The 26608-nt window shown below is 39.7% G+C and overlaps 1 protein-coding gene across 1 annotated transcript in view; it reads right to left on the reverse strand.

The window, feature by feature from the left end:
* The window catches only part of IL12RB2 (interleukin 12 receptor subunit beta 2), an 84394-nt gene that overhangs the window by 24991 nt on the left and 32795 nt on the right, over nucleotides 1-26608 (reverse strand). The window contains exons 8-9 of the mRNA XM_040978395.1: nucleotides 20327-20406; nucleotides 10218-10437 (exon numbers count right to left, since the gene is read on the reverse strand). Coding sequence (XP_040834329.1) covers nucleotides 10218-10437; nucleotides 20327-20406 — 300 coding nt within the window. The remainder of the gene's footprint in view (nucleotides 1-10217; nucleotides 10438-20326; nucleotides 20407-26608) is intronic.

A 26608-nucleotide genomic window follows, 5' to 3' on the forward strand; every position in this document is an offset into this window, starting at 1 on the left:
ATCCATTGGTTCACTCTCCACAGGGCCAGACAGCCAGGTGTGGGCCAAGCTGACGCCAGAGGTCTGGACATTCCTCAAGCCTCTCATGTGGGTAGCAAGGACGCTGGTACTTTGGTCAACATACACTGCTTTTTCTGTCTAATTGGCAGGGAGCTGACTCAAAGCAGAGCAGCCGGGACCTAAACTGGTTCTCCTGTATGGGATGCTGGAATTGCAAGTGGCAGCTTAATCTGATGAACCTACTTGGGTAAATACCAAGTAGTATAATTGCTGGGTTATATGATGAAAGTAAGTTCAGTTTTGTAAGAAACTGTTCTCCAAATTAGTTGTGCTATTTATACTCCTATTAGTAATGAATGAATATTTTGCTGCTCTGTATCCGTATTAGCAATTCACGTTGTCCATGTGTTGGATTTTGTCGTTCTCATAGGTATGTAGTGATATTTCACTGTTGCTTTACTTTGCAATTGCCTAATGATCTGTGACAATGAAACTCAAGACATCTGAATTTCATCTTTTTTAGTGAAGTGTATCAATTGACATTTTTACCTGTTTTTAAATAGTTGTTGCTCATTTGGTTGATCAGTTCTTTCTTTCATTGATTGCTCCTTTGGTGTTGAATTTAAAAACTATCATTGGGTTGGCACTGTAGTTTAGTATGCTAAGCCTCAGTCTGTGGCACTGGCATCTCATATGGGCACTAGTTTGAGTCCCAGCTACACCCTTCCCATCCAGATCCCTACTAATGTGCCTGGGAAAGTAGTACTTGTGTCCCTGAATCCATACAGCAGACTTGGAAGAAGTTCCAGACTCCTGGCTTCAGCCTGCCCCAGCCTGGGCTGTTGCAGCCATTTGGGGGAGTGAATCAGCAGATGCAAGATTCTTTCTCTCTAATTCTTTCTCCCCCTCTCTCTCAATTCCTCCTTCCCTCCTGTCTCCTCTTTCTGTAACTCTGCCATTCAAATATGTAAGTAAATAAATAAATAGATAAAATAAAAATCTTAAAAAAGCCATCATCAAACCTGTGATGATTTACACTTTATCCTTATGTTAATTATATGACATTTCATTTTATAATTAGGTCTATAATACACATTGAGTTTATTTTTTGGTAAACTTTATTCTATTACTTATTTTTATTCTTGTCTCTAATTTATACAAAATGAGTAGATTTACATTTTCACAATACAGGTTTAGAAGCATAGGCATTCCTTTCTCCATTTTGCTGCTCCTTTTCTCACTCCACCTTATTATTTTTTCTGAAATTATTACTGTAGTACACATTTCATAATAACAAGCCTACCTTTCTGACACATACAGATATCAAGACATAGCAAGTAGAGGAAGGAGAAACAAAAAACGTGAGCCAAAATTAACATGGAAATCCTGTTTTTGTTAAGAATTGATGTCTAAGTCTGTGCATATGGATGTCCAGTTATCACATTTGTTGAAAAGACTTTTTTTCAATTGCATTCTCTTACTCCTTTGTCAAAGATCAGGTGAATATATTGCTGTGAATCTATTTCTGGGCTCTTTATTATAATCCATTGATGACACTGCCTTGATCACAGTAAGTTTTAAAATTGATTATTTCCACTCTTCCAACTCCGAAGTTTTCCCCTTCAATATTGTTTTAACAATCCCATTTGTTTGCCTCTTTGTGTACATTTTAGAATTAGCTTGTTAATATATGAAAAATACATGTAAATATCTGGGATTTTGGCTGCAGTTGAATTGATAAACTGTCATTATTGAGGTCTTTTATAAAAAATATGAAATATTTCTCATTTAGTGCTTTGATTTATTTCATCATAGTTCTGTAGTTTTCTTCAAATATACTTTGTACATATTTTGTTGAATTTATGCCAAAGTATTTTCATTTTGGGGGGTGAAAATGTAAAGGGTATTCTGTTTCAAATGTCAAATTCCACTTGTTCTATGAGAACAAGCATGTAAGGAATTGATTTTCATATACCCACCTTGTATCCTGAAGCTTTGCTATAATTTTTTTTTGTTAGTTTCAAGAGCGCTTTATTTTGCCATTGATTTTAAAAAATCTATACATAGATGGTCATGCCATTTGCAAACAAAAACAATTTTTATTTCTTCTGATTCTGTACCTCTTTTATTTCTTCCTCTTATCTCTTTATACTAATGAGTTCTTCCAGTACACAATGGTGAGGAGAGACATCTTGCTTTGCTCTTGATCTTAGTGGGAAAATTGCCAGTTCTCACTACTAAGTATAATTGTTAGCTGTAGAATTTCGTGGATGGTCTTTATTGATAGTGTTTCCCTCTATTCCTGGTTTACTGGGAGTTTCCATTGTGAATGGTCATTGGATTTTGTCACATGCCTTTTTCTGTATTAATATGATTATGTGATTTTATATGCTTGGTCATGCTTTTAATTTTTAAGATATTTTAATTAAAAGGCAGAATTACAGAGACAGAAGGAGACAGAGAAGGAGAGGGAAAGAGAGAAGGGTGTTCTTCCATCAACTGATTCACTTTCCAAATTGCCACAGTGGCTGGGGCCGGGCCAGGTCAATGTTAGGAGTTCTGGATTCCATTCAGGTCTTCCACAGAACAGGTGTCCAAGGATTTGAACCATTTTCTATTGTTTTCTCAGTGCATTAACAAGGAACTGAGTGGGAAGTAAAGGAACCGGGACTTGAATCAGCGCTCACATAGGATGTTTGCATCACAGGTGGTGGCTCAACCTTGCTGCTCCACAAAAGCAGTCCACACGTTTAATTTTTTTTTTTTTATGACAGAAATGCATACCTGGGACAAATCCCACTCGGGCACAAGATATCACTTTGTTGGATTTGACTACTGATTATCTGGTCAAGAATTTTTGTATCTATGTTCAGTTGTCCAATCTTCCTATTCCTATAACACTTGTTATCTGGTTTTGATATTTGTCACTGATAGAACGAGTTAGGAAACACTCCCTATTTTCTGAACAAGACTATGGAAAATTAGCATAATTTTTCCTTAAATGTTTGGTTGCATTCACCAGTGAACCTATTTCATTCTTCCTTCTTTGGAAGATTATTGATTATTGACTTAGCTTATGTAGAATTTATAAGCCTGTCCCAATGATTTATTTCTTCTTATTTGTTTTGGCAGATTGTGTTTTTCAAAGAACTGGTACATTTCATCTAGGTTATCAAAGCTTGTTCACAGTAATCATTTATTATCCCTTTTAGATCCGTAGGATAAGAAATGATAATCATTTTAAATGTATGGTATTGGTAATTTGCTTTCTTTCTCTTTCCCCCTCCCTTTATCAATTTTATCATCTTTGAAAATAATTAGCTTTTGGTTTCATTGCTTTTACCTTTTATTTCCAGTTTTAGTTTTCAGTCACTTCTGCTCTGATTTTCCTTTTTTTCTACCTACCTTGTATTTAATCTGACTCATTTTTTTTTTCAAGTTTCCTATGGTAGAAGCTTAGATGACTAATTTCAGATCTTTTGTTTCTCCTTATAATGTATGCAATTAATGCTATAAATTTCTCTTTAACACTCCTTTTATTTTTCCTATTGCATTTTCACTTACAATTAGTACAAAACAGTCTTTGAGTAGTTTTTTCTTTTTTAATATTTACTTATTTATTTTGAAAGTTAGTGTTAGAGGGACTATCTTCCATACAGATGGCTACGATGGCCAAGATTGGGCTTGGTTAAAGCCAGGAGCTGAAGTCTATCTGAGTCTTCCACATGGCAGAGGGCCATCTGGGGCCATCTTCTGCTGCTTTTTTGAGGCACATTAGTAGGGAGGAGGATGGAAGTGGATTAGCCAGCACATGAACTGGTACCCATATGAGATATTTGCATTGGCAAGCAGGGGCTTAACCCACTATGTCATAATGCCAGCCTTCTACATTTTTTTTAGTTTATTTACAAACCAGTGTAACAGAGAGAAGGGATAGGGAAGAGAAAGAGGAGAGGGAGCGAGACAAAGAAAAACAAAAAGATAGAGAAAGAGAGAAATAAATTTTTCCACCTGCTGACTCACTTCCAAAATATCCACAGCAGCCAGGACTGGGTTAGACTGAAGCCAGGAGCCAGGAACTTCCTTCTGGTCTCCCAGGCGCTTGGCAGGGACCTAAGCATATGTTTCATCATCCGAGTCCTCCTGCATTAGCAAGAACCTGGACTGGAACTGGAGGGGAAACTCAAAGCTAGGCTCTCTGATGTGAGGTGTGGGTGTCTCAAGCAGTAAATCAACCCTTTGTGCTAAAATGCCCATCCTAGTTTAGAATATTTTAAAATTTCTCTTAAGAGTTGTTCTTTAGGGCCCAGCATGGCGGCCTAGTGGTTAAAAGTCCTTGTCTTGAAAGCACCAGGATCCCATATGAGTGCCGGTTCTAGTTCCAGCAGCCCCGCTTCGCATCCAGCTCCCTGTTTGTGGCCTGGGAAGGCAGTCGAGGACAGTCCAAAGCCTTGGGACCCTGCACTCATGTGGGAGACCCAGAAGAACTCCTGGCTCCTGGCTTTGGATCAGTGCATCTCTGGCCATTGGAGCTACTTGGGGAGTGAATCAGTGGACGGAAGATGTTCCTTTCTGTCTCTCCTCCTCTTTCTACTTATCTGACTTTGCAATAAAAATAAATACATCTTAAAGTTGTTCTTTAATTCATGTGATATTTAGAAATATGTTGTTTACTTTCTAAGCTTTTGTGGATTTTTCCAGCTACCTTTTTTGTTACTGATTTCTTTCTTTCTTTTTTCATTTTATGACACAGTTCCATAGGCTCTGGGATTCCCCCACCCCCTCTCCATTGCTACTGATTTCTAATTTCATTCCACTGTGATCTGATTAACAATCTGTGGTTGTTACATTTTAAAGTCTATTTGGGTGTATTTTATGGCCCTGGAGGTGGCCTATCTTGGTGAATGGATGATGTTGGTATGAGAAGGATGTACATTCCACTGCTGTTGGATGCCTATAGATGCAAACTATGTTTCTGTAATGATTTCACATCTGTAGAATCTGTCCATTTCTGACTGACAGATGTAGAGCTATTATAGAAGATTCATTTATTTCTCCTCGCATTTCTATCAGTTTTGTCCCATATATTTTGAGACTTTGTTGTTAAGCCTCTCTATAGTAAGTATTGCTATTATCTTTTTTGAGAATTGGCTCTTTCATTTCTTGTTTACTTTTTAAAAATTATTTGCTTATCTATTTTTCCCATAATTTATTTATTTTTTTAAAAAATTATCTTACTTAGTTGATTAGGGTACAAAGGGTCAAGGGATACTGGAAAGTGGGTAGTACCATTGTTTCCACACTAATATCATTTTTTTCCCCCTGTATCTGGGTGCTTATCTATTTTAAAGGCAATGTTACTCCCTGGGAGTGTCTTTATTTTTGTTGGTCTATTTATTTTTGGGGCAGTGTCTGTCCATGCGGTCTCACTTTACTGACTGGATCCAAGAAAAAGTGTTCATTTTTCAGTAAGTTCAACTTTAACTTGCCACATGACAGAGTAATGACTTCAAAGTGACTGATTGCTAGAGTGGAAACCAGAGGCACTTGAAACAACTTTCAAAATGATCTAATTCTCTCCTCAGGCAAGACAGAGGGAGATAAGGGGGGGGGGGGAGAGAGAAAAATGAGAGAGAGAGAGAGAGAGTAAGGAGAGAGGTTTTTCTTTTTCATTTGCTAGTTTACTCCTCCAACGCGTTCAATAGCCATGGCTGGGCGAGGCTGGAGCCAGGAAGCCAAGTTTCCCATGTTGGAGGCTGGAAGCCACTTGGGCTATCTTAGGCTGTCTTCCCAAGTACTTCATTAGGAAGCTGGAACAGAAGTGGAGGTGCTGGGACTTGAACCCGCCTTCTGATGTGGCATGTGGGTATCACAGGAGGCAGCTTTCCTATTCTGCCTCATTACTTGCCTCATTCAAGTCACTGATTATTTAAGTTATGTGTCAAAGTTAAAAATTGATATAGTCAATATTTTTATTGTACTTGCTTTACCTGGTTTTGGTATCAAAGTTAAATTAGCCTCACAAAACACTTTTGGAATCCATCTTATTTTGTATTTTTTATAATAAACTGTGTAACATGAGTTTATCCATATTTTCAGAATTTAATTGTAGGCTGGGGGGCTTTTTGATTTTTTTTTTTTTGGAGGGCATGTTGGGTATAAATAGCTTTGACTCACACTAAATTATTTTCCCCTCAAGTACTTAGTAATTTATTCTTTTGAAAAGGAGAGTGACACAGAGAGAAGGAGTGACACAGGGAGAAGGAGCGACACAGAGAGATCTTTCATTTACTAGTTCATTCCTCCAAATGTCTGCAGCATTGGGGCTAGGCCAGGCCAAAGCCAGAATTCCAGAACTTTATCCAGTTTTCCTGGCAGGGTGGCAGGGACCCAGGTACCTGTGTCATCACCCAGCGCCTCCCAGGCATCATAACAGGAAGCTGGATGGGAAGATTGGGACTTGAACCCGGCTCCTCATTGTGGCACTCAGGAGGCCAAAGGGGCTGCTTAACCAAGTGTGCTGCAGCATTCATTTCATCCTCAAATTCCGTAAGGATTATCAATTTTAAAAAAAATTATCATTTTCCTAAGTTGTAAAAACTTTTTCTCACACTAATTTTAGTATTCTTTTTTCCCCCAAGTATACTCATTTCATGTAGGTTTTAAGGCACCAAATTTTCTTTTCTTTGTTGTTGAATGTATTATTTACATCTTTCATTCTCTCTCCTTTCACCATCAGTTCTGTGTGCTTGGTCTATCTAGAATCTAATCAGGGGTCTATGTAACCTATTAGGCTTTTCAACAAATGAGCTTCACATTTTTTTCATTCATTTTTATTAACCTTGTAATTTTATTGCTATGGTCAATTTTATGGATTTCTGTTATCATTTTATTTTATATTATTATAATTGTAAAGATTTATTTGTTTCACTTAGAGAGTTACAGAGAAGGAAAGACAGAGAGAGAGAGAGAAAGAGAGAGAGAGAGAAACACTTCCATTTACTTCGTAAATGGTCACATTGGCCAAGCTGAGCCAATCCAAAACTAGGAGCCAGCAGCTTCCTTTGAGTCTCCCATGTAAGTGCAGAGACCATCCTCTGAGCCTTCCTAGGCCATAAACAGGAAACTGGATTGAAAGTGGATCAGCTGGAATATATGGAATGCTGATGCTGCAGGCTAAAGATTAACCTGTTGCACTACTGCACTGACACCAATCTTTATTATTTAAAATGTTTTTTCTTTTTAGTTTTTGAAGACTTTGCTTATCTGAAAGTTGAAAGAGAGAAGGAAAGCAAGACCTTTTATCTGATATTTGCTCCCCAAATGGTTGCAAAAGCTGTGCCAGGAAAATCAAGAGGTAGATGCTTTTTCACGGTTTCTCATGTGGGTAGCAGGGGCCCAAGCACTTGGGCCATCCTTCACTGCATTTCCAGGTGCATTAGCAGAAAGCTGGATTGAAAATGGAGCAGCTGGGACTGGAACAGGTGTTCACATGGGGTGCTGGCACTAGCACCACTAACTTAATCCATTAGGCCATAGTGCCACCCTATTATTATTTTTAAAGATTTCTTTATGTATTATTAGGCAAAATTACAGAAAGAGGGAGAGAAGAGAGAGAAAGAAAAGAAGATCAGTTTTCTGTCTGCTGATTTATCTCCTAAATGACTAAGCCAGGCTGAGGCTAGGAGCCAGAGACTCTATCTGGTTTCCCCACGTGGGTGACCAGGGCCAGGTTTTTTTGGCCATCTTCTGCTGCTTTCCCAGGCACATCAGCAGGGAGTTTGATCATAAGTGGAGCAGCAGGAACTTGAACTCGCACTCCTGAAATGCCAGTGTTGAAGGCAGCAGTTGAAGCTACTGTGTCACAGCACCAGCCTTACTTTTATTATTTCCTTCTCTTTTGTTTCTCTGAGTTTACTCTATGCTACTTTGTTTACCTGTGCTTCATTGTCATTTCTATTTAATTTTTTAAAAATATTTATTTATTTATCTAAAAGGTAGAGTGACAGAAAGGAAGAGAGAGGAAAAGACAGGTCTTCTGTCCTCTGGTCCACTCCCTTAAGGTCCGCAACAACCAAAGCTGCACCAGGAGCCAGGAAGTCATATTCCAGTTCTCCCATTAGGGTGGCAGGACCCCACCCTAACATCCACTGCATCCCAGACACATTAGCAGGAAGCTTGAATGGAAGTTTGGAGTGGCAGCGACTCAAACAGGCACTTCAAAATGGGATGCAAGTATCCCAAGCGGGAACTTAATCTATTGCACCACAACGCCAGCTCCACTCACATTTCCAATTGGTGGTTTCATTGAATAAACATTTCCAGATTCAGAGATCTTTTTTGTCTTCAACTTAAAAATATTACTTTGCTGTATTTTATATTCTTTTCTTTATTGTTGTTAACATTATTGGTGTCCTCTGTTTCTTGGATCCTTAGTAAATAATTTGCTTTTCCTTCCCAAATGCCTATTATACTTTTTAAAAATTTGTTTTGGTTTTAAGGAAAATTAATTTCACTATATTTGCTTTTTTCACTTGCTTTTGAGTTTCCTGCTCATACCCTTTGATTTCTTACATATTTGAAAAAGTTATATAGATTTTGGATATGTAGATATCTATAGCTAACTTTTTTCCTTCCAAACTTTGTAGTAGATATTAAATGTCCTCTTACAATATTATATGTATATAATATATAAAATATATAATAATACAATATATAATATATAATATAAATCATATATAATATATTGTATGTTATATAATATTATATACCCACAATATATATAATGTATATTATATTATTTGGTATATTTAAATATGCAAGGATTACATGAGTTTTAAAGCTTTATTTTATTTTACTATGCATGAAGTTGACGTGTTTCTTCTACTGACACTCATTCTTCCCTTGAAATATTCCTCCTCAGCTGCCTCTCCCCTGTGAGGCACACACCTTCTCCTCATCTACTTTAACAACAAAGTGTTGCTGTCTGAACTATATTTCTGAGCCTCTTTGGCAGCTGGTGTGGGCCCAGTAAACGGGTCACCATGAGACCTTGGCAAAGCTCCTTAGAGTGACAAGCAAGTTTTTCCTTTCATCCTTTTTTATTGCTGTCCAGAAGAAAGTAACTAGAGCAGTGGCAGCCACCTTGGATGAATTCCACCATGAGGATGAAAGCCAAGCATGGCAGAGGAAGCAAAAACACAGTCTTGATGAAGCCACAAAGCTATCACACCAGCTCTGGGCTGTCTACCTCTGCACTAGCACACGAGAGAATCAATTAGTCACGCTTTTGAGGAAAGCAATTTTAACTCCTATGAGTAATTCCTAATTCATATGTCAACTCAAGGTTGTCATTTGTGTGTGTGTGTGTGTTTTTTTTTTCAGATCATTTTCATCTACTACATTCTCAGGTATATGACTGAAAAGACACATAACCAAGGCCCAACAGTATAAATAAAAGAATGTTTTCATGGAAGTATCTTCAACTTATTGCAAAATCCACATATGGATAAAATTGTCTCACTGAGTTTCAACAAGGAACCTAATTAAAGAGTTTTATTTATTTTCCTTTTTTTTTTTTCTTTTTTGACGGTAGGTCAATGATCTTAACCTGGAATCCTTTTGGAATGCAGATCTTGAAAATAGCATTCATTTCATTACCTTCTTGAGAAGGTAATCTTAAGAATATACGACTGTGAAATATAAGGCTAAGGAGTGTTCAATAAAGATTACTGAATATAAACTAAGACTGTATAATAAAGAGCTGTAGTATAGCAAAATTTTACTAGAGTTTCATTATAGACAGAATTTGATTTTAATATTATTGGTTTTAAAATACGTTCTGGCAGTAAGTATAAAATGTTTTTCTAGAATTTAATACAAATATGTATATATATTCTTGCTTCTGTAAAACATATATACTAGTGTTCAACTTAATGTAACTAGGATTTTTTAGCTATCATTTCTCAAGTACTTAGATATATTTAATCTTGCAAGGACCTACAAGACAGATAATATCATCTCTATTTTGGAGAGGAGAAAATTGAAGCTTAGAGGTGTTAATTCGCTCATCCAAGGCCACTCATTCTACACTGCTGACTCCCAACTCTAAATTCCTGAGAACTCAAGCCAAGCCCAGGGCTGGGTTGACAGGAAGAGATATGACATCAGCAAGACACAATTTCCATAGTTAGTATTAAGGAAAAGTTGGCACTCACCTGTCCCGCACAGGTCTGTCATGTTAATATGAGTAGGTAGGGAAATGCCTTTTGAGTTGGCTGCAGACACAGTTGCAGCCCAATTCCCAGTTCTTGGAATAACCCAGGTCCAGGAGGTATGTCTTGTGAAGTTCTGTGCTATAGTTTTCCTTTTTGCCATCTCCTGCAAGGTCACTTGATAGTAGAGGATTCTGCCTCTTGCTTCTGAGGCACTCAGATTCTGCAACAGAACACATTTACCTACTGTTTACTCCAGACAAGACAGCTGAATGCTCTGTGCTTTGTGCCTGGATCAGGCCACTGCTGGAGCCAGGTACATGTGAGTGACTTCTTTGTTTATATCTTCACATCTCATCTATACATTTGTATGTAAGCATCCCCACCCATCCCACACAGACAATTAAGAGGATGAAAGTACCTTTTTAAAGATAATTCTTTAAAACACAGTGATTTTCCTTATTAGTAGTAGACTTACTATTGGTAGACAACTTACTAATGGAAGACAGCTTGATTATAAATAATGAAACAAGCGTGGAATTGGAACTCAGATGATCTGGATTGGAATTGCAGCTCTACTAATCCGGCAGACCCAAAGGAAGGCATGCAGAATCTTTGAGTCTCCATTTCTAAATTTGTGAAACACACACACACACACCACGTGCATGTGACTTTTATATAGAAAGCACGATGCAGTTCAAGACATCAAGCGCAAGATTTTTAAGAGCTAAACTAGTGAGATCTATACTTAGTGCACTGAATTAGCCATCTGTGCTAGGAAACTAAGACACTGTTCATAAATGTGTGATTAACACGTTTTGGAACGGCAAAAATTCCAATTGAAATCAATTGGGAGCAATCCCAGAAAGCAAGCATCACACTAATTATTTGTATTGCAGCCCTGTTTGGACAAAGACTACAAGAAACAGAGGCAGGGAGAATGAAGAGTCATCATGTCCAGCATGAGCAGTGCCCGTCCTTGCCTACTGCAGGGAGATGAAGGCCTGCTTCCCCCAACTTAAGCATTATAGGTTTTTTTTTTGGCCAGGCTGTTCCTCCCCTGGTGAATAGAGTCTCCAGCTGTCTTTGCTGAAGAACATGCCTTAGGATCAGCCATTACTCTTGACTTTGACTTCATGTTCACCAATCTTTTAGCAATTTTGTTTCCTATGTAGTTTATATGTAAGGAAAAGCTGAGCTAACATGAACACTTGGTTCACTAAAAATTTATGTTTTCACTTTAAGTGATTAAATTGGTCTTCTGATTTTAATTTGGCTTCTGAAACAATTAGCACACTGGGAGAAAATGTTCCAATTTGCTGATTCAAGCCTTCTGTTTGGTCCAACAGCTGCATTTCTCCCTGTAAATGGAATCATGAACATCTGACTTTGTATAATTCCATTTTTGGAGGCTTGATTAATGCAGGTCTATTCTGAGAACCCTTCTTGGATTCATAAGGTCCAAGACTAGATCTTAAATTATGGTCAGTACCTCAGGTGAATGTCATGTTTGTGGGAGATGCTTTTGGGTGAATGCTCAATCTTTTCTAAAGCTGCCATTTTAAATATCTGTCACAGCTGATTGTGCATTAAAATAAGCAAGCACTTTTTAAAGCATAGTGCTTTAAACTGTTATTAGCAAGCATATCCTTTCCTTTGTCAGAGGAGAAAAACAGGCTACAGTAAAATCCGCTAAAGGCCACATCCTCAGCTCTTGCTCACTCCATCCTTCCCTCTAGTCCCAGAGGTAGGACTATCCTCACCCCTTTCACTAGCACCCTGCACTCTAAGACCTCCCACGAGAGTTTAACTGTATTCATGAAACCCTCTGTTCTTGTTAGGGACCTAAGAGGCATTAGTTTCACAATAACAACCGAGGAAACACCCATCACAGGAAAATAACACTTTACAAATCATCTTTACTTTCTCTCACTGTCTTTCATAGAAGCTCTGGAAATCTTGCCCAGTCTTATAATAAAAGGTCGAAACTAGGGGAGAACATGCCATCTTGGATCTAACGAACTTTCATGGTAATATGGTGTTGAAAATCAAATTAATCAGAGTGATCTAGTAAACAGAGGTGTGGATCTGAAATACTATGGAATTTCCCGGGGAGTAGTGAAGGTTCTCACCGCAGACCCTTGCATTTTATTCTCCAAATCCTATGTTTTAGTTAAAAAGATCGGTGAATAGGTAAGGACGGGGTAGAAGCACTTAGACAAGCAAATGTGGCATCCTGTGGTTATATTCATGACAAATGTCAAGTTCAAATATCAGGGTAAAAGTTAGCTTCTCTTGTATAATTAGCCTTAACCAAATTAAAAAACAGATTTAATTGGTCCAACTGGGTCCATGGAACAAAAAGTTCAGTGAGCCAACAGGAAAAAGGGCATTTACACAGATGGCACTTGGTCTCTTAAAGGAATTAAAAACAGCATCATTTGATTTAAAAGAGTGAAATAAAATGTGCAAATACTGTGCAGAGTCAACCACTTTTGGATTATGTCTGTCTCTGGTGGAACGGAATATCATCATGAAACCAGCAGATGGAATGGATGATAGTGTTCCCAATTGATTCAACATTTCATTTTACAAATGGAGAAACCTGAATCCAGGGACACAGGGATAGGTGGAAAAGGCAGGGGGCAGAATACTGAACTCTCAACATCTCAGTCACTGTACCCTTTAGTATGACGCACTGCTCGGTACACCAGCAACGTGATGATGAACTGGTGGACCCACACAGCCGTCTTTCAGAACCGGAATCTCCAGTCACGCTAGTGGTCACAACTTGCAAAACACCTTCTTTAGCTGCAGTACATTCTGATGCTGAACATCAGCAGAAGGCATGAAATCGGCAGTTTGGGAAGGTGAGGATCCAGAATTATCTTTTTCCTCAAAATCAGTAGGTTTTGAGTCATAGGAAGCAAGCTGTGAACCGCAACTCCCCATCCCCACCTCCAAAAAAACAAACAACAACAAACCAAATAAACAACAAACAAAAAATGCCCTGCAAATCCAGGGATCCAGCTGAGCCTCCTCAGATAACTCTGTTTATACTGAAAGGCTGAGCACAGAGACTGACATTTATAGGGCTCTGCCATGAGTCAGGGATTCTGCATGTTTAGACACATTTTGCTTCTCACCCCCATCTTTTTCAGGACATTCCATCTTTAATTGCCTTTGATCCTATATTTGCCACAAACTTGTTTGTAGATATCCAATATTTGGAAAAGACAGAGTAAATAATAGGTTAATACTTTCTCTTCTTTTGATCCAGAGTTTCATACCTACATTATTTCAAACAACAGAAAAAACTTGTCTGCAAAAGGTACTTCAGTAAGTTGATCTGTAACACTGTGCTTTCCATTGTCATAGAAACAGGATAACCCTTTAATGGCTATTTCTATTAAAGCAATACAACACATACGAACGACTCCTTCACCCTCCCCACTTTTGTTATTTTTCCCTCCCCGCTTTTGATGGAGTTGAAGCTTGGAGAAAAGTAATGAGATTTTAGAGTGCCCTCTGGTGGATATGAACGAGGATCTACCTAACCAAGGTTTGCACATCTTTGTCTCTGCAAGTTCTTGTACCTTCTCTAGTAGTGCTAGACTGGACCTCAGGCCGGTGTTCCTATTGTTATTGTCACCTTCTTCTGTCAGTAAGAGTAGGCTAAAACAATGTCTTATTGATTTCCTTCTTCAGTTTTCTTTCTGTTGTGTAGCAAATCTTTATTAAATTTTTTTTTTCTTTGAGAGGTACAGAGAGAAGCTATCTGTTGGTTCACAACTTAGATGCAGTGAGTGCAGCTACTGCTGCTGCTTCCCAGAGTCTGCACCGGCAGGAAGCACACGGCAGGGCTGGTGCAGGGAACTGAACTCGGGCTCCAATGTGGGAGGCAAGCCTCTTCCCCACTAGGTTAAATGCCTGCTCCAGTGGGAAGGTTCTTACAGTTAAGATGGAATACCTTTCTCATTTACATTTACCTAAGAAAGGAGGGGTGAACAGCTCCTTCAATAAACCTATTGTGAGAGTTTTGCTCCCTGAAAAGGCTGTTATTGCCAAAAATAACTCAGTGAATGTAATGGATAGTAGGAAAAAATTGGACACATTTTAGAACACAATTCACATTTTTTTTAAACAAGTAAAACTCTAACTTTGTGACTAGATGATTTCTTCCAAAGACTTAAAAACCATACTGTGTTCATTATAAAGTAATGCTTTCTTCTGAACTTGCCTTGGTGCAGCTATTGAAGAGGAGTACGGTGGGGCTCAATCTGCCTCCTAGGAGAACGTCAGTAATCTCCTTAGAACCTGGAAGAACTGGAGCCCTCTCCATCACTCTCTTGGGGTTTTGCTGTGGAATGCTCCTGATTTCAGTTCTCCCATCAGGATAGATCCTTTGTGTTCTTTCTCTACCATATACCAGCTATGTGAGCTGGGACAAGTTACTTTGCCTCAAATTCCTTATCTGAAAAAGAAAGATAATTGCATGGGCCTCACAAGCATTCTGGGAGGCAGAGTTTGGAAGCATGTTTTGCACATGACCTGTTTTAAGCCTCTTGGTGAGTTTCCGACTTTCAGTTACTCTGAAGTGATACAAAAGTCGCTGTGCTTGGCTTTCTCCCTATCACTCCTACAGCAACCTGGAGAACAGGGACTTCTTGGGTCTTGAGTTGTATTCGGGCTCTACCCAGAGAACAGAACTCCATTCACAGGATCAACTTTGAATAGCTGGACCATGGCTAGCACCTCCTAGTGGGTCTGCTATACTGAAATGATTCAACTGACAGTGAGACCTCAAGGTACTTTCCCTGGCGTAAATAATGTTTAGTGTGTTTGCAGCTTAGAAAAACAGAAAAACTTCAGAGAGCACAACTTTAGCTCCTTTCCCTTCTCTGACTTCTTTCTTCTATTCATGCTCTGCTACCCACTCCTTTATTTTTGTCACTGGCTGCATTTTGCTTTCCAACCACAATTCTTTGAAGATGCTGTGCCAGTCTGTGATGGGGCCAGGATCAGGAAGGAGAAGGATGTATATTGTAACAAAACTCTACCATCTGTTGCTTTTGTGTTTAGATATTAATGCTGGGCCTAAATAGCACCTATAAGTATAAAAGGCTCTGGGTACCTGGGAGCCAGTACTTCCTAGGGATTTACAATAAATCTTCAGCCTATGGCAACAAAAATCAGGTAACAAATAACTTTTTATGAAGCCTCTTTCATGTGAAGTGCCTAAAGAGTCCACCCCCTTCAGCACAGTGTGATAGAGGCTGGAATATTTGTTCTGTTACAGAGAAACAGAGGGGAGAGAGAGATAAAGCAGGGTGCTGGATAAGCTGTCCGAGCTGCAGGTCTTCTCTCTAAGACTGGGTTGCCCACTTTTTTTTTTAAGTGGCTCAGAAGAAAGCTTTATTGACTGGGGCCATAATAGAAGTAGATGGTAGCAGGAAGGTCAGGCTCCCACAATCGCAGTAGCAGCATAGGCTGTCCACTTGCTTTTCACTGTCTGTGGTTCCAAGACATCAGTTTGTGAAAATGAATGACTTTGCTCAAAAAATGAATAATAAAATTCCAAACCTTTCCCCCCTTTAGGAACCAAGAGCTTTCTTAACTCTTTGTACTGCTTGTCAAAGGTCCAGAGCTGTGCTGTCCAACACAGGAGGAAGCCACTTACCATGGGAAGCCAGTAGCCCTCAACCAAGGCCACTCTAAGCAAGATGTTGTGCCATCTGGACAGCAAACTCCCACCACTGAACTGTACTGGGACTTAGTAGACACAGTGGCACACCGGAGATCTGAGAGAAAAAAAACAAGCTCCTTCTGGGTCTCCCATGCCGGTGTAGGGTTCCTAGTCTTTTGGCCATCCTCGACTGCTTTCCCAGGCCACAAGCAGGGAGCTGGATGGGAAGCGGGGCCGCTGGAATTAGAATCTGCGCCCATATGGGATCCCTGCGTGTGCAAGGTGAGGACTTTAGCCACTAAGCTACTGTGCTGGGCCTGATGATTATATGTTGAAATGACAATTGTTTTAAAGTACAAAATTGAGCAAATGGAGCTTTCAGGATAAACCAAGGCATGGGAAAATACATAATTACTTGGAAAATACGATAATAAAGATCACCTTCCCCTTCATCTCAAACACATTCACAGAAATACATATATACTCACTTTACACTCACAAACCACCCCCACACTCACACCCACGGTCTTCCCGTGTATGCTCATACCCACGCACCTTCCACACACTCAATGCACATATACATGTATAATTCATACACTTCTACAGGCACACACACGTACATAATCCTTCTGACTCATCACTCCTGCATGCATGCTCAGTATCTACACACCCATATTAATACATTGCTTACACATAAACTCACGTGCATTAACACATATTCAGACACACAACATACACACATGTGAGGTCTTCAAATAGCTCATGAAAAAGATGTAAAATAAACATACGTAATTCCAAATTTTTTGTATTAAATAAACTTATCCTTTACCTCCATTTTCCATGAATTTTTGAATTACCCTTTTATGCCCTCTGCATCTACTCACTCCCTTCATTCCCCAAATGCCTTCTACAGAGGTTGCACCTATTCAGCCTTGTTGGCTTTCTTCAGATGTAAACATCCTATAAAACCTAAAGGCCACTGCACAGATACAAGAGTAGCAAGCTCTGCTGGGGTTTACCTGGGGCTTCCTTTGGTGCCACAAACTGAAATTCCCCTCTCTTCATTCATGCGGTGTCCTTTACACTTGGTTTCCCACTGTTGCTCACAGTAAAAAACCCACCACACGTGAGTCTTTGCTTCCTTCCCCCCCACCCATGAGCTATGCCTTGTGCTGCACCACAAAGCACTTTCATTCTGCTGTGACATTTAGATGAATCCTTGTACTCTCTCACTGTCCAATCAAGCCAGGCAGCCTGTGTGGGGGTGCCAGAAGGGGTCCCCAGCTGAGGAGGAAATGGAGCTTTCTGAGGGGTTCACTCAGAAAGGACAAGTACTTCCATCTAAGAAGGTCTCCAGCAGCAGCCATCTCCCCTGAGAGCCCTTCATTGCAAATGACCTCTTTTAACCTCAGTTTCACGTCTGTCAAATGAAGGGGGCTGGGAACTACAGGCTAGCTAATTCTCTAGACTCCAGACATCTGTGATTCCATGGTCCAGTGCAGGACTGCTTTTCTAAGGGACTCTGGTCAGTATTTGTGACCCTATGCCCAGGTGAGTGGCATGAGGAAGTTCAGGATTTGACAGAAAAGGACATGGTCCTGAAAAAACTGGGGCTGCATGCACTTGCCTTGGGGCCCCTTAGGCTGGCTTGGAAGTTGCCCTCTGATAGCCAGCAACTGGTTAGAAACTTCTACCTTTTTAAATTTCTTATACAAACCAGCTCTATTCCATAGCATCCTGCTTGGGTCCAAAGTTCTGGCTTCTCACCACAACAGGGATCCACCCATGGCACAAGCTATTGGAGTCTGGCTCCAGCAGAGACACCTGTGTATCCTGGCAGGAGCAGGAGTAATGTTCACAGGAAGAGAGCATAGACCAGAAGGATATTGAAGGTCCTTCAAATTCCAAAACTTCATTCCAGAGCTTAAACATAGGATAGAGATAAGACCAAAAGAGTAGCAGAGAAGAATCTGCATGTGTATACATTTGCTAAGCATTGCTTTGGCTTAAAACAAAACAAAACAAAACAAAAAAGCCAACCTTACCAGCATGTGCTGGGCATGTTGCTTTCACCATGAAGATCAAAACTAATGGCATGGTTCCGTTTAATTTCATCTGCTGATCCCCAGATTCTTACATGTGTGTCCTGTCATTGCTAGCCCACACAATGGTTTTTGTCAGTGCTACAGACCGCAGCATTGTTACACTCATTCTGTTGAGGGAAACCCGTGAGAAGATGGGGTGACGTAGAACTATCACATCTGTCAGATCACCACTAAGGATGTTTTATGGGGAGAAAACTTTACGGTAAGGATTTTGGTTTTAACCAAATTTATTTTTTTAAATGAAAACCAATAGCTGAGAACTAGGCTTTTTTTTTTTTTTTTTTAATATTCTTAGGTTAGTATTGTTCTGAATGGCCTGCTTTGAGAATGGAGAATGGTCTTGCTATTAAGAGAGACAGTGAGAGACAGAGAAGGAAATGGCTTGTTTCTCAAAATTAAAGACAACCGCAGTTAACAAAATTCATCATATTAGAATAACCAGAGGACGTTGTAGTCATTGCTTTGACTATTCTATTTTCTTACTCACTGGATTCATAATTCCAAGACTGTTTAGTTACACCTAACCAGAACAGTTTAGTGGAAGGTGCTTGAGTTTTGAGAAATAAAGAAGAAGACACAACCCTGGAAATCCCTTCAAAGAAGCATGTCAGTTAGTAGCTCAATTAAATTAGTATTTTCTTTCACAAATATGAGTCATGATGTAGCAAAAAAAGTTCTGGATGGTTGGGGTGGGGCAGCATTGTGGTGCAGAAGCTTAAGTCCCTACTTACAATGCTGGCATCCCAAATCTGACTACTGGTTTCACTCATGCTTGTTCCACTTCAAATCCAGCTTCCTGTTAATTTGCTTGGGAGTGTAATAGAATATGCCTCAAGCGTTAAGGCCCCTGCCACGCACATGGGTGATTCTGATGGAGTTCCAGGCTCCTTGTCTCAGCCTGGTCCAGCCAAAGCTGCTGGCAGCCACTTGGAAAGTAAAAAGTGGAAGGAGTGCCCTCTCTCTGACTTTCAAATAATAAAACCTTCTTTGTTTAATTCCATATTTTCACTTAGTAGCTGGGTGGCTTTGAATATGAACTTCCTCTCTGGCAACTGGTTTGCATATCTGCTAGCTGGGGAAACCAGTGCCTCCCTCAAGCGGCTTCTGTGCAGATTGCAAGAAATGGCGATGCCAACTTCCAGCACTTGGTGGAACTTGTACATTATATAGTAATGTTAAGTCTCATTGGCTTCTGGAAGGCTGTTCAATTTACTGCTGACCAGGGCTCCTTTTCATTCCTATTTATGTTTTTTTTTTTTTCCCACTGTTATTGCCATTCCTCCTGTGAGGTAGCTTTTTTCCTATTCTCTACTTTTTAGGAACTATAGAAAATGTATTCTCAAATACCCACACTTACAATTTCCTCACCTTTGTTTTCCCACTGAGAAGTAAGAAGATAAGGCATCAGGGTCACTGCTGGGCATACTGGCTTAGGGAAAGGAAGAAGTAAAGAGGGAGATTTAACAAACAAGAGGGACAGTGTTGTGGCTTGGTGGGTAGGGGTACCATCTGTGATGCTGGCATCTCTTATTGCCAACTGCCCCTGCTAATGGACCTGAGAAGGGCAACAGAAGATTTTTCAAGTACTTGGGCTCCTGAACCCATGTGGGAGACCTGAAAGAAGCTTTTGGCTTCAGACTGGTCCAGCCTGTCAAACAGCCATTTGGAGAATGAACAAGTAGAGGAAAGATCTCTGTTTTTCTCTGAAATTCTACCTTTCAGATAAATAAAATAAATCTTAAAAAGAATCACAGGAGAACTGAGAGTTGGGGGTCAGAGAGTAGAAAGTGCCAAGGTGGGAAGGGATCAGCATTGGATACAAAATGCATGGAGAAAGGAGGTGATGGTATAGAGGAAAGAACTCAGCCAGAACTGCCATCCGTCTCTGGTAAAGGTTAGTGAGACTGCATCATGCACCTTGTCTGAGAAAATGAGCTCCAAGAAAGTTGCTGAAGCATCATATCCAAGTCACTGAGGATGTTGAAATTCATCATCCAAATGCATAACTCCATTGGATGATTTTTTCCAAGATTTAAAAAATTAATTTTAAAGTGTTCATCCACTGGCTCACTCTCAAATGCTCACAGTGACAGAGGCTGGGTCAGGCTCAAACTGGGAGCTGAGAACACAGTCCAGGTCTTTCACGTGAGCAGCAGGGACCCAAGCACTTGAACTGTCACCTGATGATTTGCAGGTGCACATTAATAGAAGCTGAAATCAAGAATGGGCCCAAAGCAGTAAAAGAGGCACTCTGACATGGAGTAACCTGCTTAGCGCTTAGGTCAAACACCCTGAGTTTAAGGTTGACACTGAAAACCTACCTTCCAGAAAAGAAAAACATGTTCTTTGTTGTCGTCCACGTGCTCTTTCATGTACCAGACATCTAATGTTCCAGTAGGTTCTGTTTTGAAGAGGAAAAAAAATAAAACCATATTTTCACATAGATGTATATTGCAGTAGCCTTTAAAAGTGAACTGTCATTCAACAAACAACTCTTGGAGGGTAAGGTTTTAGGATAATCTCAACTTTCTTTGTGTCCAAGTACTTCCCTTTTTCTTCTGTTTAACAATGAACACATACATATTTTCAGCCTCAATTTAGGAAAAACAAAGCTTACTGTAGAAGCTTACTGTTAAATTTAAACATTATAAGGAGAATGTTCATTTTCTAATTTTAAAGCATGTATTAATAACAAAATAAATGTGCATGCTTTTTTGCTGTAATTCAGGAAAAATTCTAAACAGAAAAGTGAAGACAATAAAAATGGTTTCTCATCTTGTAAAAACAGAAAATTAATACAAAGGACAAGTCTTGCATTTAACTTTGTTTCTGAACTAATGTGAGAGTGTAAACATTTGCTTTCAAGTCATTAGATAACTTATTTGAAGAACATATATCTCATTTACCTGAATGTTCCCTGTACATAGCACTGTATTTAGATTTAACAGACTACCAATAATGTGTCAATGATGAATTAACAAATGACCAATCAGAAGATGGCCAATTAGGCAATAGGCAATGCTCTTTGATGCTAGAAAAAAAATAAACAAAACACTGAACCAAAAGAGGGAATAACCAGCAATCAGCAAGTCAGTGGTCAAATACGGTTTTATTTAGCTTGAGAAAGTCAACCTAGCATATTTTAGAAGAGACTCAACAGTCAGCTCCTGTGTGTGTGTGAAGTAGTTTTGTCTCCTCTGTTATGAAGTTACAGATTTGTTTCTATCTATAGCCCAGACTTATCTATACCAGCTTAACTTCCTTGATGGTGAAACTGGGAGTGGCCTCAGGCAACACTGAGTAGAGGTTTCTTATAGGATAGAAGCTTCCATTTAACCAGATGGGAAATGTCTAGACAATTAAGTCCCACTATGTGGCTACCAGAAGACAAACGCCCAGGGAGAGGGCAAGAGGGAAAGGAAGGGCACACTTGCCCCACCGTGGGGAGCAGAGCCTGTGTGTGCCATTCACAGTTCTGTCTCATGTCTTCCTTACACTCTAGACTTGGCTTCAGTGCAGTGCCAACACATGAACTCCAGGGGTCCATCTACAGGTAAAGCCTGGGCTCTGTGACCATTTTTTAAAGTTTATTTCTTTAATTATTTCATTTACTCTAAAGTATATGGCTGGGGTTTAGAGTCCAGGACAAGCAGATTTGATTTCTGATGGGTCAGAGAACAACTTGGACACATTTGTGGGCTTATATCTCCTTTACTTACAGTAATGGCAAGAAATGCACAAGGAACAGTAACTAATCCTTAACATTGGTTGGGTCACAGGAGATACCCACCTCTGTCTGTGGTGACAGTCAGACATGCAGACAGACAAATATACACAAATCCACACACAGTCATATACAGATGTCCACATCTATCCACAAGCAGTCAGATCCACCAATAGCCATGTCTAGCTGTGCCCTCGAGCTGGCTATATAATACATTTGGATAGCAGATCGGCCTATTGGTTATCATGACATGAGTTGCCATAGAGACACATAAATAAGGGGGCATGGACAAAATGTATGGGAATTTGATAACTTCACCTTTCCAAATCTTCAAAAACACAGACAAACGGTTGGCATTGCAGTGCAGGGGTAAAGGTGCTGTTTATGAGGCCAGCATATTATGTGAATGCAAGTTGAAGTCTCTGCTGCTTTCACTTCCAAGCTGTTTCATTGCTAATGTGTCTGGGAAAACATCCAAAGACGACCCAAGTGCATGAATCCCTGCCACCCACATGAGAGACCTGGGAACAGTTCCAGCCTCATGCCTTCAGCCTGCCCCAGCTGAATGCATTGCAGCCATTTGGGGAGTTAACCATCAGATAGAAAATCAGCCTCTTTCTCTGTAACTCTGCTTTTCAAATAAATTAAAAATAAATCTTTAATAAAAAGAGACACTAAATCCACAGTTATCCTCAAAAGTCAAGGTAAGAACAGGTAGAGGGCGGGAGCCAGAAACTCAATCCAGGTCTCCATGAGTGGCAGGGGCCCAATGACTTAAGCCAAATCTGCTGTCTCCTAGGATGTACATAATCAGGAAGTTGGAATTGCGGGTTGAACCAGACCTTGAACCCAAGCAGTTGGATACAGAATGTTCCAAATAATGTCTTAACTGCTAGGCTAAATGTTGGCCTTCTGGTTCTGTGATCTTGAACAAACATTAGTTGCATTCTTTAGCCAGTTTCCTCATTTATCAAATGAAAATATTAATTCTAAACATGACATGGAATCTTCAAGGGAATTTAAATAAACAGCACTGACAAGCGACACAGCACCCGTAAACATAAGCTGTTATTTTGTTTGATCTGAAAAGGTTCAGGATCTTATTGAATATCTCAGAACTAATATTCAGAGAAGCCAGGCTTGGGACCTAAGTCTGTTTTATCCCATAGCCTCTGGTCTAGTTTCTGCAGCAAAAGTTGCCTGGCTCTGAGGAAGTTTGCCATTTTTCTCCAATGCTCCCATTCCCCACATGTGCCTCTTTCTTGCGCTATTGTCTTCCTTTGTCACCTCCTCCTCCTGGAGCTCACTCTCTTCTCATATATTTTCCAAACTACTACTACTGCTGCTTCTTCATTTTCTTCTTCCTTCTCTTCCCATGCTTCCTCCTTCTTACACACCTCCTCCTTCTTTTAAGATTTATTATTTATTGCTTTTAAAACTCAGAGTCACAGAGAGGGAGAAATAGATCTTTCATCCTGTGGTTAATTACCCAAATGGCTGTAATGGCCAGGCTGAAATCAAGAACCAGGAGCTTCCTTTGTGTCTCCTATATAGCTTGCTGCTTTCCCTAAGGAAAAGGAGCTGGACTGGAATTAGAGCAGCCAGGACACAAACAGGTGCCTATAAAGAATGCCAGCATTGAAGCTGGCAGTTTTATTCACTATGCCCCAAAACTTCTTTTTTCTTTATTTTTTAAAAAGATTTATTATTTATTTTTATTGGAAAGGCAGAAATACAGAGATGAAGAGAGAGACAGAAGAAGATCTTCCGTCCACCAATTCACTCCCTAAGCAGCCACAATGGGCAGAGCTGAGCCAATTGGAAGCCAGGAGCTTCTTCCTGGTCTTCCACATGGGTACAGGGTCCCAAGGCTTTGGGCTGTCCTCGACTGCTTTCCCAGGCCACAAGCAAGGAGCTGGATGGGAAGCAAGGGTGCCAGTATTAGAACCAGCACCCATATGGGATCCCAGCGCATGCAAGGTGAGGACTTTAGCTGCTAAGCTACCACGCTGGGCCCAACATCTTCTCTTTTCTTTCTTAAGTCTTCTGCTTTCTTCTCTTCCCATTGGTGGTAATATTTACCCTTGCTATGAGAAATAAAGGATAAGTAATGTTAATGGAAACATTTGAACATGCTCTCAGTTCTCTAGAATGAATGAAGACTAACCTAAGAATCAAGCTCAGAGCTTCTGTGTGGTAACTCAGATGTAAAAAGGGAACTGAACAGAACAGAAAGCAATGGTATCTGATGTTAACTCACCCACTACCAAGGGTCAGGTAATGTTTGCATACTTTATAATATAATCTCATTTAACTTCCAAATAATTACATTGGGAGTATCTGAGAACAACTGCTTCATAACCGAGAACAGGGAGGCTGGGAGAGATTAGATGCCCGACAAAAGACCTAGGGCTAGTAAGTGGGCAAGCTGAAAACTGAGCTCAGGTTTTGCTTTCAAAGACACTGCTCTCCCCATTATAATTCACCATATTGGGCAAAGATTTAAATGCTCCATGGACTAGATAACGCACAGACACTGACTACACAATCAGAATTTGGAAATTTGAGCGTACTCTGGGTAGATTCCAAGCCAGATGATTTATTTCATAGATGTAAATGTCTGCAGTTAATTACATATTAGTAAGGGATTTAAAAAGAACATCATTTGCCTCATTAAAGATCTGCAACTTCAGAGATTATTACCAACCGCAGAATCAAATTTTAGAACCATCCTCTCTTCACAGGACAAGTTGCAAGGGAAAGTGAAATTTTAATGGCCCACCTGCAGTATATGCCTCTCTGGGGGAGAAATCATTAGTTGAATCTGTATGAGTTTCAAGTGAAAATTTCATGACCGGGTGTCAGATTACTGCTGCTTTAAGCAATATAATCTTTGATATGTGATTGTCGCAAAATCACTTAAAGTCCTAACCTCAGTGTCATTGAACAACAATTGGTTAAAACTATCATAGGCAAGTAAGAAATAGTAAGTTAAAGGCTTATATATTCAACTTATTTCAAAATAAATGGATGCAAATGACCAAAAATACAAACATGAAAATGAAAATCAGTTGTCCTAAGATGAAACTAAAGGGAAAAAATTGTAGAGTTGACAAAAGAGGCTACCAATATGGAAAAAAAGGGACCAGATTCTAAATTAAGCAGGTTGACCTAACTGACCTAAAGGGCCTTGACAGTTCCTTTTGATGCATACAAGTGATCTTTAAAAAGCTCATGGAAAAAAATCTATATCATGAATGTGTATGAATTTTAAAATTGAATTTTAAAATTGTTTCATTAAAATAAGTTTATCCCTCAATATTTTTCCACAAACTTTTGAAGTATCCTCCTTATGTTGTAAGCAAAGAACACCGAATTCATGTGTTGCTTCTGAGATTAAAGCTCAGGCAAGTTAGGGGAGTCTGACAATGGAGTCTCAGTGTAGAAGGCAGTAGCTCTCCAGAGATTTCAGCATGCAGTGCAGACAAGCAAGGCGATCACAACAGCGACACTGGAGAAACTGGGAAAGGCCTAACTTGGGAGGTTTCCGGTGATACATTAAATGAAACAGATCATGGCCCAAATCATGCTTAGAGCAGGACAAGATGTAGATAAAGAAACACTTTTGCTCCATGAGGATTTTTTGGAGAGCAGGTTTCAAATAACTGCATTCAAATAGATCTTTTGAAGAGCTACATGAAAGAACAGGGTGTTAGAGGGGCCTGTGCCTACAGAGGAGGCTGTGCCTCTTTGGGAGGTTCTACACAGACCTCCCCAGTCTCGCCTCCTCTCTGACTTCTACATCTGGTACACATTGTTTTTCCACCTCTTTCCTGTCATTATTCTTAGTGACTGATGAGCCACTTGTGTGTTGTTTCCAGTGGCTGGTACCAGAGTTCCTCTACCTGATTGCTTCCAGGATCTATTTATCTCAACTAATAGCTTTGCCTCAGACTTCACTGAGCCAAAGAAAGCAATCAGACAGGAATCCCTTTATCTTGCCCTCTCAAATTATAAGGAAATTGCAATGTTAGTTACTCTGATTTGACCAGTACCCGTGGGATAATGACATATCACACTGCGACCTACAAATGGCTAATGCATACAATTACTACGTATTAAACAAAAAATTTAGAAGATGTTTGCAGAGATGAGAATCTGCTCTGAAAATTTTCAGACTTTCTTATCAATTCGGTAGTAGTGTCCCTACTGGTATCACAATAGACATCAAATCGCTACTTCCATCACAGTGCATCATCTTCATTAGGGTTCTGCAATTCATCACTTCTTGTTTCAGAAAGATTTCTTTTCCACTATTATTCCCAATTTCTCATGTTATTAATTTCTCCTCCTTTGCTAGAAGCTTATCTTCTGCTTGAAAATACACTGTTACTTCTAATCAGCACTTGAATCTCAGGTCTGACTGCTTAGCATTATGTTCTGCTGGGACACAGCTTCTTACACACACAAACACACGTCTCACAGACCATCCCAAAATGTCCTTCTGCATCTCTTTTCACTAGAGGGAGTTACAAAAAAACACTTTTTCCTGTTGGAGTCATCACCATCTTGCCAAATAACAGTGCCCAGGCATTTACTTATTTCAGATTAATTGTTGAGTTTAGAGGAGAGGAAAAAAATAAAGGGGGATGGACTGACATTGGATCTCAAACCCAACATTTTCCTCTTAATGAAAATGTTTCCTGATAAAATCTCTTTAGAAAGCAAAGGATCATTCATTCTCGTTTCATGAAATCTGAGGCAAAAGTGCATTAAGTATCACGCTTTTGAGTTTTGTTATTTTAGGGGACACAAACTATGGTCCACGGGCCAAATCCAGCTTGCTCCCTATTTTTGTATAATCTGTTACCTATTATGG

This window comes from Ochotona curzoniae, unplaced genomic scaffold (genome assembly GCF_017591425.1).
Source record: "Ochotona curzoniae isolate NIBS_2020 unplaced genomic scaffold, NIBS_Ocur_1.0 contig_291, whole genome shotgun sequence".
NCBI classification, from domain to species: Eukaryota; Metazoa; Chordata; class Mammalia; order Lagomorpha; family Ochotonidae; genus Ochotona; species Ochotona curzoniae.